Genomic DNA, 11,674 nt, shown 5'->3' with positions numbered 1-11,674 from the left:
CAAAGTATGTATCAACAAATTTTATACCAGTACAAATTTTAAAATAAAGCTAATAATCAAATTAAATTTCAGAAGTTTACTAAAAATTAAATTAATCAAACAATTTTTTATGGGTAACGAATTGTATATTGTAAATTATAAAATGAAGCTAATAATGAGATTAAGATTCAAAAGTTTACTGAAAGTTAAATTAAGGGTTAAGGCTACCAAATAATTTTATACTTTTATTTTTTGTTCTAATGTAGGCTATATACCCAGAAAAATACTAGTGTATGTCACATAGCTTCAAAAAGCGTTATAATGTAGGTTATTGGTGACTAGTTAACCGCGTGTGCATTACATGATGCAACACGAAGCTTGGAGGAGTAATCACGGACCTGAAACTCTAATCAATTCGCTCTATGAATGATTCTTGTTAACGTCCGTTAGCCCCGAGGACTGTACATGCAGGTAACCGGTCACTAAAGCCTACACTATACGGAGTAACACCTTTTGAAAGTATGTGGCGTACACTGTTATTTTTCTGGACATATAGCTACTTTAGAACAAAAAAAGTTATTTACTTCCTTGTTTCTCCTTCATTTTTCATTTTTTTATTTATTGACGTTAAATTAACCGACCGTTAACTTTTTTTCAAACGTTCAATAAACTGACTGTTAACCAACTAAAACCTTCACATAGAAAAACGCGAGTTTTTTCTAAAGTAACAATTTTGATGGGTCACGAACAATATGTTCTCATTTAAAAGAATTATTAAAAACAAAATTCTCGATGGACACACTTCAAGATCTCGCCACCACTCTTGGCATTTAGGTCCACATATAACCAGGTTCAGGTTTTGCTCTAAAATCAATATGAGATAAATGGTAGCCCATGAGCTTATTTATTAGTTTTAGATGTAAGATTGGGTTACGGGTCAAAAGTGTTAATTCTTGTACATCTCAAAAGGGGTCAGGATTTGACATATATAAGCACATAGTAGATATTTGTTTAAGCGTACACCTCTTTTCAAAGAAAGATTAGGTAAGTGCCAATGTTTAACCATACACCTACTTGACCAAACGGCTTTTGATTTAACGATTTTAAGGGAACTCATCAACTTTAAGGTTGTGAGTTTGACCCCGTCATGGACAAAGAGGATGGGTTTCCTTAAAAAAAAAAAAAAAAAAACTATACACCTATTTGACCCATTAGACAATAAGCATAACATGATTTGACATATTTATAAGTAAATGGGTTGAGATGTGCACCTATGGTAGGAAACTCATGTTCTTAAGACCTGCTATAACTCAAGAGTAGAGGTGACGAGAGGTGGGCAAAATGACTATGGTGATGGGATTACAAGACTAAACTTATAGTATGTTTCGAAAAGCAGATTGGAATTATTGACCTGAAACACTTTTTGAACCCAAAGAAAGGAGCTACTTTTTTTTAAGGCAAGTTGTCGTCATCACCCAGTGGTGAATTAACCACCTTCGCGAACATTTGCCACGCACGCAAGCACTTTCGGGAGGAAACTCGAATCGCATTGCAGGAACCCGATCCTTAAACCTTCCCGAGGGGCAGGCGGACTGGGTTTGAATCCTGAATGGATCCGGGAGAAAAACCCCTCCGGGTCAATCTGGAGCTCCATATTTCAGGCAGATTAATTAAGAGGGTGGGCTGAGCGAGGCTCGAACTCACGACCTCAACCCTAGCCCCAAACACAAGGAATGTGAATACCACTAGGCTAGAAGCGCGGTGGTAAGAAAGGAGCTACTTGAAAACATGGTTGCGCAAAAAAGTAAGAGCCATGGGCATGCATCAAGAAATCAAATGCAATGAGCGAAAAGTCATCGAGAACGAGAAACATAAGACACAATGATTAAAAAGCAAATTCAAATATGAATACGCAAACAAATCATCCTTTTATCCAGAATTCAAATTTTAATTTCATTCACAAAGACTTGAAGTACATAGCTTCACATTATATTACATCAAAGAGAGCAACATTCACAATTTCATAAGCGACAACATTAGGACGAAAAGGGGTGGAAGAATTTACAATTTTCAGATGTAGAACTTTTTGAACGATTTTTAAATGTCATCAAACTTCTTCTTGTTCACCTCGAGCAATGTGTGTTTCATGACTAACCCAATAATTGCTTCCATCTGGCCCCGAAAGCTTAAACCTGCGCAGTTTTAAGATCAGTAAACTTACGCTTTGTGCACAGGTAAAGTTCATTAACACTGCACTTATGACCCACAATTTAACTCGTATACTAACCGCTCTAGCACTGATTTTCCCTCCTTGTACTTTTGGGCTTTCTCATGGGCAGTTTCCTGAAAGTCAACAGATTAATCATAAAGTTTTTACAAAAGTGTTTGCATATTATAAAAATTTGAACTCTAAGATTCCATTGGTTTTATGACTTTATACATTGTTATTTTCTACAAAAATAAGTTATATATGTGACCCATAAAGTGAAAAAAGTTAATGGTGAACATCCAAATCCTCAAGAATCAAGATCTTACATATGTCCATCCAACAATTGATCCACACTTGACACAAAAAATGTCAGCAACAGTGTGTAATCCTGTCATCATCAATCTATCTTCTTTAACTCCGAGTGTGACATTTGATCTGTAAAACATGAGAGGTTACGGAAAATCTAACAACATAACAATCTTTAAAATCCAAATCTACAGATTAAACTCGACGTTAAGACTGTTTATATAATTATTGATTCGAAAAAGTCATTGCTTGTTCATGAAAGCATAGGCTGCCACCAATCATACACTTGCAAGAATATGATATAATTGATATAATAACCCAAACATTAGTGATAGTTGTAATTCTTTTTCTAAGGTATGCAGGTGAACAAATCATTATAGAGTACTGATATGTTTGGTTCAGTGGCTTCTAATACTTATTTTTTCATTAAGGCATGCAAAGTAATAGCCACATTGTCTTAGTATCATTCAAATTAAATCATGAAAAAACAACATTAACACATACTAATAGCTTTGAAAACTTACACCTTACTGAAGAGATAAGCCTTCCCATGTTTGCAATGAAAGGACTACAAAAATGCAAAAAAAATAAATCTCAATTCAGCCACACAAAAAAAAAAAAAAATAGTAATCAAAACACTAAAATCACCAATTACATACCTACAGATATTTCATCTAACATGAGTTCTTATGTAAATAACCAATCTCAATTCTAATTATAACCGATTCACATTATTTCTTCACACAGTTAGTTAAATATAATCAATCAAATAATCTTAATCTCAAATCAATGTAAGATGTGATAAATTCGTAAAATCAATAAGCTTTCAACAGAAATCAATTATCATTTTAAAACATCGTCATCAATAAAGTTTCAAACTTTACACACAAAAATCAAAATTAAAACATGGGATTTAATAATTAAACAATCACATTCAAAACCCATATATTCAATTTCAGTAATCAATCAAATATATGGAATCAAGATTGAAAACAATAAACCTTTGAAACAATGTCATCACCAACAGCAAGATGAGTTTTGCAGTGTTTACAACTGTAAACCTTCCCTTCCAAATTTACTAAAAACAATCGGCCCATTTGTTGTTGAATTAAATGTCGAATTGAAGATTTGAAGGAAATTGGGGAAGAAATAGAAAGACAGTTTAGAAAGGATTTAATCAACAAGAAGTTCACGCAATCTGACCCCAGTAACCTTTTAGCAGGAGTTGTGGACCCCACTTTCATCATTTTCTGTGACACATTTCTATTTTAAAAAAGTACAACTTAACTTGGAGAGAATACAACTTAACTTGCATAGGTTGTTGGTGAGACTACAACTTTACAAGTTAATGTTGCATAAAATACAATCGTATAACGTGAGTCACCATCCTTTTATATAGTTTTCGTGAATCTTGAAGCATGTTAACCTTCACTTTAGTAATCTTGTCCCTAAACTATATGCATATATGATATATGTATGATTAATTGTCGTTAATGCACCGAGTGACATTGCAGTCTGCAAAAAGAAATTGGTTCTTTAAGGTTACAACTTAATTATAGAAATATTCCCTTGTTAAAAAACTTGAAATTGAATATATTGGGATATATTAGCGATAGTTGTAAGGTTTTCCATGTCCGGGTTATCCGGGAAGAGCGAGTAATCCGACCCCATACTAAGAGCAAAAACAAAAACGATACAAATGAATAACTGAAGCAGTCAAAGTCACACTAAGAGCAAAAACACAATGCCACTACAAGCTAACAACAACCAAAAAAAAAAAAACGAATAGCGAATGATAACATTTGGACCATCTAACCAGACGATAAGGGACTACAAACGGCAAGGAAACCAAATCAAACATACAACCTAACGAACAACTATTGAAAAAAAAATTAAACCAAATCTAAGCAAGCAAACACTCGAAATATAAAAATACCCAAAACATTAGTTACTTAATTCGTCACAAAAATGTTGTCTCTCAAGCATTTTTAGTTGAATTAAAAAGATGTTTGGTAACACAAGTCACAACCATGACTTCATTTCGTTTCCGGACGGATTTTCACATAAGTATCACGTCAGCATTTTATTAAATATCCTCCCAGAACATAACTAAATCACTGTTATCCATAACATACTTCTTAAAAAAACTGAGAACCACTTTATTGATTAAATAAACTAATGTATAAGTGATGAAGTATATGTACAACACATTCTTTGGCATGCTCGTCAGGAAAATGCTTAAAAAGCACGAAGTGTAGGGCGAATTTTGAAGGGCGGATGCGGACATGGTCCGTGCCGATGGGGTCCTCGTAGCACATGAGGAGGGCCCATTGTTGACACTCCCCTAAATATCAGGTTTGATTATATTTTTGATTATATATTTAAGGTGATTTGACATAATCTTTTAAGAACAAATAAACCATTGACGGTAATATGAGGAGTTTAATACTCACAATATTTGTAATTATTTTTTTAAGGTTTTATTTTGAGATAGCTATTAGGTAAACTAATTTATCGTTTACCACCGAAATTTGGCTTGAGTGGTATGAAGTGTTATTCAACTTGGGTACTTCTAACTCAAGTTCGATTCTCACTCAAAGCAGGGAGTTTCTAACCTTTGACGGTATTTCCGACATCAATACGATTTCGGAAGGTCTTTAGGGGGTTTTCCCAACCTTCGATGGTAATGCTAACATCGTCGCGAATTGAGATTTTTCATAACGCGTGCGTATGTGACATATGAAAGTATTCGATGTCGATATCGCTGTTAAAAAACTAATTTATCGTTTGTATAAATTAAATAATGTTATAATTCAGTAGGCTTATAACTACCTTTAATGGTTATAAGAACAAAGAGAGAAAAAGAGAGAAGAGAGAAGAAATATTGATATTGATATTTCAAGAGAAATGGTACACCTTAAATGGTTACCATACATGTCTATTTATAGTATAAAATATTACTATGCAAGAAATATAATAATAATAAAATTAACATCCAATCTAGATATTTTATAACACAATCTAGATATTTTATAACACTCCCCCTTGGATGACAATTTTATTAGAGAATAACTAGTACTGCCTCGTTAAAAACCTTGCTAAAGAAAACCCATTGGGATAAAACTTTAGCTAAGGGAAAAAGAGTGCAGCATAGAGTTGACTCCCCCTCAAGTAGGCAACGCCTGAGTTGTTACATCTTCTGAACATGCCTCATGCCAATATTATGAACGTGTGTTCTGAAAATAGCAGTTGGTAGTGCTTTGGTATAAAGATCATCAGAGTTTGTTGATTGAACGTATCTCATTTTAATCTGGTTGTCTTTTATGAGATCTTGAGTATATGAGAAGAATCTGAGGTTTTCATCTGAAACTGTATCATCTAAATCTTTTATGTACAAGTTTAGCCCCTGTGATTTGTCTACATTCTCCTTCATGGTTTGCTCAAACCCTTGTTTCAATTTCTATTCCCTTGTAGTCTTTTCTGAGCCTTACCAACATACCATTCTTTTCCATCAAACTTATGACCGTCCTCATCAACATTTATATTTTGTTCTGTCACTTTTGATACTCTTCTTTCATTTGTATTATGCAAGCTGCATTATCTTCATATATAGTTATTGGTGAAGATAGTTGTTAGTCTTTTATAGCGTTCTAGTCCACAAAAATCAATAATGATTTGTGTCATTGATCTCAACCAAACACATTTTCGAGTAGTTTCATATAATGCAATCACTTCGTCATGATTTGATGATGTTGCAACAAGTGTTTGTTTTAAGAACGCCATGATTTTGTGGTACCTCCATTTAGGAATACATATCGAGTTTGAGATTTATTTTTATGAGGATTTGATGAATGACCTGCATATACATAATCAACTAAATCTTGTTTTGAAGCGTTAGAATAAAATAATTTTAAATAAGCAGTTTCTCAAGGGTATCAAAATATGCGTTTGATCCCGCCCCATTGTCATTTGAGCTGAATCTTGCCAACAAATTAACTGCAAGAGAAATGTCAGGTCTTGTACAATCTATAAGATACATAAGAACCTCAATTATACTAAAATATGGAACTTCCGATCTGTTAAGATTTTCATGATCTTCGCAGGGATGAAATAGATCAGTGTCAATATTGAGTGATCTAACAACAATGAGTTTGTCTTTTAAAAAAATGTTTTAAAATCTTTTCGGTATAAGTTGTTTGATGTACAAGTAAACCATTAGGCATATGCTCAATTTGCAATCCAAGGTAATACTTGGTTTTTTCAAGATCTTTCATTTCAAAATAATTCTTTAGAAGTTGAATGATTTCATAGATCTCTTTATTTGTTCATATGATGTTAAGAACATTGACCTAAACAACTACGATCACATATTCGAACATTGTTTTTATAAAACATACATGCAAAATAAGTTTATATGTATACCCTTTTTTTTATCAAGTAGTCATTTAATCAGTTATACCACATACGTCCCAATTGTATAGACCCATATAAAAATCTTTGTGATTTAATAGAATACATTCCCTTGGATTTTGCATTAGATGCTTATGATACCTTAAACCCTTCAGGTATATTCATGTATATCACTATCAAGTGATCCATACAGATAAGTAGTTACAACATCCATGAGATGCATTTAAGTAACTACCAGGTTGATTAAGTATCTAATAAGTAATTGTATCCATTACAGGAGGATAAGTTTTCCTCATAATTCATTTTCGATCTTTGTGGGAAATTTTGAGTTACAAGTCTAGTTTTGCCTTGTAACTTCATTTGCATATTTCTTTTTCGGATAAAAATTCATTTGTATCCCATACGTTTCACATCTTTAAAAGTGATAACGATTAATCCGAAAACTTTTTTTTTTATTGAGCGATTCTAATTCAGCTCGTATTTCTCCTTTCCATTGAGCTCAATCATGTCTATTTTGATATTCAGCGACAGGTTTTGGTTCTAGATCATCATCTTTATTCATGATGTCATTGTAATATTATATGAAAATATCTCATCAAGATTTTTCATTTCATTTCGGTTCCATAATATTGCATAATTTATCGCAATTTATGTATTTACATTTATCAATATCCTCTGCAGAAGGAATATTAATTTGTGGTTCTTCTTGAACACTTTCTTTTACCTCATTATCAGCTGATTTTCTTTTTCGGGGATTTTTATCTTCGGAACCAATTGATCTTCCACGTTTGATGCGTGGCAAAGACTCAACAGTGACATTATTGCCAGCTTTTGGAATTTCAGTTCGAGCTGGAGCATTTATCGCTGGTATATATGATTTAGTCACCTTTTTTTATATCTGTAAATGCATAAAGTAATTAATTTGCAAGTTCTTGCATATGCATTATTTTTGAACTTTCGTTTCACATTCTTTTGTGTGAGTTCAATATACCTTAATTGATGTTCACATCATGAAACATCATTTTCTTTATTTTTTTATTTCTCCCCTAATCTAGGGAACAATGTTTTATCAAAATGATAATCAACAAAACGTGCTGTAAAAATATCACCCATCATGGGTTTAGTATATCTTATGATTGAAGATGTTTTATATCCAAAATATATTACCATCTTTCTTTGAAAAAACCATTTTATCGTGTTGTGGTGATATAATTGAAACATACACTGCACAACCAATGTTCTAAGGTGAAAAATATTTGGCTCTTGGCCAAAATGAAGTAGTAAGTTAAATATTTATGACTTCCACATGGTATAATGCGAATTAATGTCGCAGCATGTAAATTTACATGTCCACATATAAATATTGAGAGTTTTGTACTCATTATCAATTATCTAGTTATTAGCTGCAAGCGTTTATCTATTGATTTAGCTAAACCAATTTTGTGTATGCACATGAGCAACTAGATGTTCAACAACAATCCCTGTAGATATATAATGATCATTAAATGCTTGAGATGTTAACTCACCAGCATTATCAAGTCTCATCCTTTTTAATGGTGTAATCAGAATAATGTGTTCTCAATTTAATAATTTGTGCAAGAAACTTTGCAAATGCCATATTATGGCTTGATAACATACAAATATGAGACCATCCGCTAGATGCGTCTATTAGAACCATGAAATATCAAAATGGTTCACATGATGGATGAATTGGTTCATATATCTTTACCTTGAATTCTTTCAAGAAACATTTGTGATTCTTTTTCACAATATACTTTTCATTAATCATCATATGTGCTTTTTCATTAATCACCATATGCGCTTTTGATCATATATATTTTTCACCATATACGCTTTTAATCATATGCGCTGTGTTTTTTTCACCATATGCGCTTTTGATCATATGCGCTGTGCTTTTCATCATATTCGCTTTTAATCATATGCGCTTTTATAATATGCGCTTTTTATGTGAATAGTAAATTAATTAATTTCGTTTTACTATTCATATGAATTAATTTCGATTTTCTATTTTGTTAATTGAGTAATATATATATACATCATATACTTGTGACTCCGAAGGCTCAAATGAATTTGACCATATAGTTATATGTTGTACCTTGCATATTAATTTTCAGTAGAAGCTATGTACATAAAAATTATGTCATGATTGAGGACGTGACTGTCAAAAACTGCTTAATGTAGCAAGTTGGTTGAAATAGACATTTATAACGGTAGTGTGAATTGTCTTGTTAGCAAAGATTGCAACTTAACTATAGTTTTTCACGCGAATGATTAGCCTAAAAAACCTGTGAGTATAACGTACGAATGATTACACACAAAAAAAAAATTGTAACATTAATACTTTCATACGAAATATGTGAGTATATAGGTTTCCTTCTTACAGCCAAACTCAAGATGTGAAGCAATTAACTACGGAGTATTAGAAAATGCATTGTTGCAAACTTGCAAACGATACTGTTTTCAATACACTAATATAGGTGGGAATATGTGGGATCACTGAGTTTCTTTAATCATAAAAAGAGTCTTTAGAAATGGTAATATACTTTTGAGTTTGTTACTTGCAAACAAATATCCAACTTTTGAGCTTATACTTCGTCTAATACGATGCACAAAATATGTTGGTGATTTTAGCATGATCCAACGTCATTTTAGTTGATTTGTACTTGTCACAATTAGGGATAGCACCCGCGGGTCGTGGATGCGGATTCATTGGATCCATCACCCGTACCCGCGGATTTTTTTTTTTAAATCAAATAACTGGAAATTTGGAAATTTTTTTTTTTAAGAAACATCCAATTGAACCCTTGTTCGTTGAAACAATTTGACTATCTTTTTAACTCCCCATTATTAAACGGGTCATTTTGATGCACACTCTTTTAAAAATAATTTGTTTTTTAAGTTTTATTATTCAACCTCCTTTTTTCAACGGTCACGTTTTTAACAAAACATCTGACAAGTTTAGAAAAAAAGTTTTTTTTTTTACTTTGCTTTTCCCCTTTCTGTAAAACTCATTTAAACACTTTCTTTGTTGTTTTTTTTTAAAAAAAAACTTCCCTTTTTTTTTACGTTACCCGTAAATTATAAATATATAAAAAACTTTTTGTTTAAAAAAACTTTCTAGTTTTTAAAAGGACACTTGACTAAATTTTTTAATTCTTTCACAACACCCGATATCGTGATCGTGACCTTTCACCAAAGCAAGAGGTATTCTTGATAAACTAAACACTGACTCGTGTTTGGAATTGTCGGCCACAAAAAAATTCATTTGATGAAAGTATATTTTTTTTAATTATAGAAGGAGACCACTTCATTTTCAATACTTCATTTTTGACAAAAAGCTACTCCATTTTACCATTCCTTTTTTCTTATTTTAACTTTTAAAATTTACTTTTAATAAAAATACAAACTACTTTTGTATTTTAACTTTTAAGATTTACTTTTAATAAAAATACAAACTACTTTTTTTATTTTAACTTTTAAAATTTACTTTTAATAAAAATACAAACTATTTTTTGTATTTTAACTTTTAAGATTTACTTTTAATAAAAATACAAACTGCTTTTTGTATTTTAACTTTTAAGATTTACTTTTAATAAAAGTACAAACTACTTTTTCTTATTTTAACTTTTAAGATTTACTTTTAATAAAAATACAAACTACTTTTTGTATTTTAACTTTTAAGATTTAATTTTAATAAAATACAAACTACTTTTTTTTTATTTTAACTTTTAAGATTTACTTTTAATAAAAATACAAACTACTTTTTCTTATTTTAACTTTTAAGATTTACTTTTAATAAAAATACAAACTACTTTTTTTTATTTTAACTTTTAAGATTATAAATTTAAGAATAAACATTAGTATGCATGAAATAAATAATGATTAATTGCATAAGTAATCATAAATGTTAGATAACATATAAAGACCTCATCATATTCGTATTGATCGGAATTAATCTCGACCCATGGTACCGTGTTGTCAAATGACGTGTTGCGTACATAAAGTACCGTGTTGTCAAATGACGTGTTGCGTACAATCATGAGGTCTTATTAACATAAATATAAATGTTAGTGAAGTTAATAAGAGTTAGATTACAGAAAATATAATTTAGGCGGTATAACCGATCATATATAACTTAAATAACATAAATATAAATGTTAGTGAAGTTAATAAGAGTTAGATTACAGAAAATATAATTCAGGCGGTATAACCGACCATATATAACTTAAATAACATAAATATAAATGTTAGTGAAGTTAATAAAAGTTAGTAAACATAAATGATAGTTAGGCGACAGTGTCGACCATATATAATTTAGGTGGCAGAGCTAACCATATAATAAGAACAATACAAATGCACTAAGAACTTAATAAAAATTAGTAGTTCAAAATGTTAGTAGTCCAAAGTTTGATATATTCGAGTCTGAAAATTATTAATAATTTCATACCTTGATCAGTGACTCGTGATCGTTTGAGATATCCTTTGATTACACTAAGCTCTTCGTGCTGATAACGTGTTATAATTCAGTAGGCTTATAACTACCTTTAATGGTTATAAGAACAAAGAGAGAAAAAGAGAGAAGAGAGAAGAAATATTGATATTGATATTTCAAGAGAAATGGTACACCTTAAATGGTTACCATACATGTCTATTTATAGTATAAAATATTACTATGCAAGAAATATAATAATAATAAAATTAACATCCAATCTAGATATTTTATAACACAATCTAGATATTTTATAACAA

At 31.1% G+C, this 11,674-nt stretch overlaps 1 protein-coding gene across 1 annotated transcript; it reads right to left on the bottom strand.

Moving 5' to 3' along the window:
- Positions 1–1,839: 1,839 nt before the first annotated feature.
- LOC139843482 (protein yippee-like) lies at positions 1,840–3,661 on the bottom strand. Its single transcript, XM_071833566.1, has 5 exons — positions 3,496–3,661; positions 3,019–3,062; positions 2,515–2,623; positions 2,267–2,322; positions 1,840–2,171 (listed from the first exon to the last, which is right to left on the bottom strand). The coding sequence occupies exons 1-5, from the start codon at positions 3,589–3,591 to the stop codon at positions 2,087–2,089; spliced, it is 390 nt and encodes a 129-aa protein (XP_071689667.1). The 5' UTR covers positions 3,592–3,661; the 3' UTR covers positions 1,840–2,086.
- Between the last annotated feature and the right edge of the window lie 8,013 nt (positions 3,662–11,674).

The sequence above is a fragment of the Rutidosis leptorrhynchoides genome, chromosome 4, assembly GCF_046630445.1.
Source record: "Rutidosis leptorrhynchoides isolate AG116_Rl617_1_P2 chromosome 4, CSIRO_AGI_Rlap_v1, whole genome shotgun sequence".
Taxonomy (NCBI): Eukaryota; Viridiplantae; Streptophyta; class Magnoliopsida; order Asterales; family Asteraceae; genus Rutidosis; species Rutidosis leptorrhynchoides.
Note: the sequence above shows the minus strand (reverse complement) of the source record. Positions and strands in the feature narration are given on the sequence as shown.

Excerpts from the sequence above, each read along its gene's own strand:
- LOC139843482 (XM_071833566.1), bottom strand. The coding sequence starts at position 3,591 with ATGGGCCGATTGTTTTTAGTAAATTTGGAAGGGAAGGTTTACAGTTGT. Across the intron at positions 3,063-3,495 it reads GTGATGACATTGTTTCAAAG|TCCTTTCATTGCAAACATGG; the intron begins GTTTATTGTTTT and ends GCATTTTTGTAG. Across the intron at positions 2,172-2,266 it reads GGAAAATCAGTGCTAGAGCG|GTTTAAGCTTTCGGGGCCAG; the intron begins GTTAGTATACGA and ends AAAACTGCGCAG.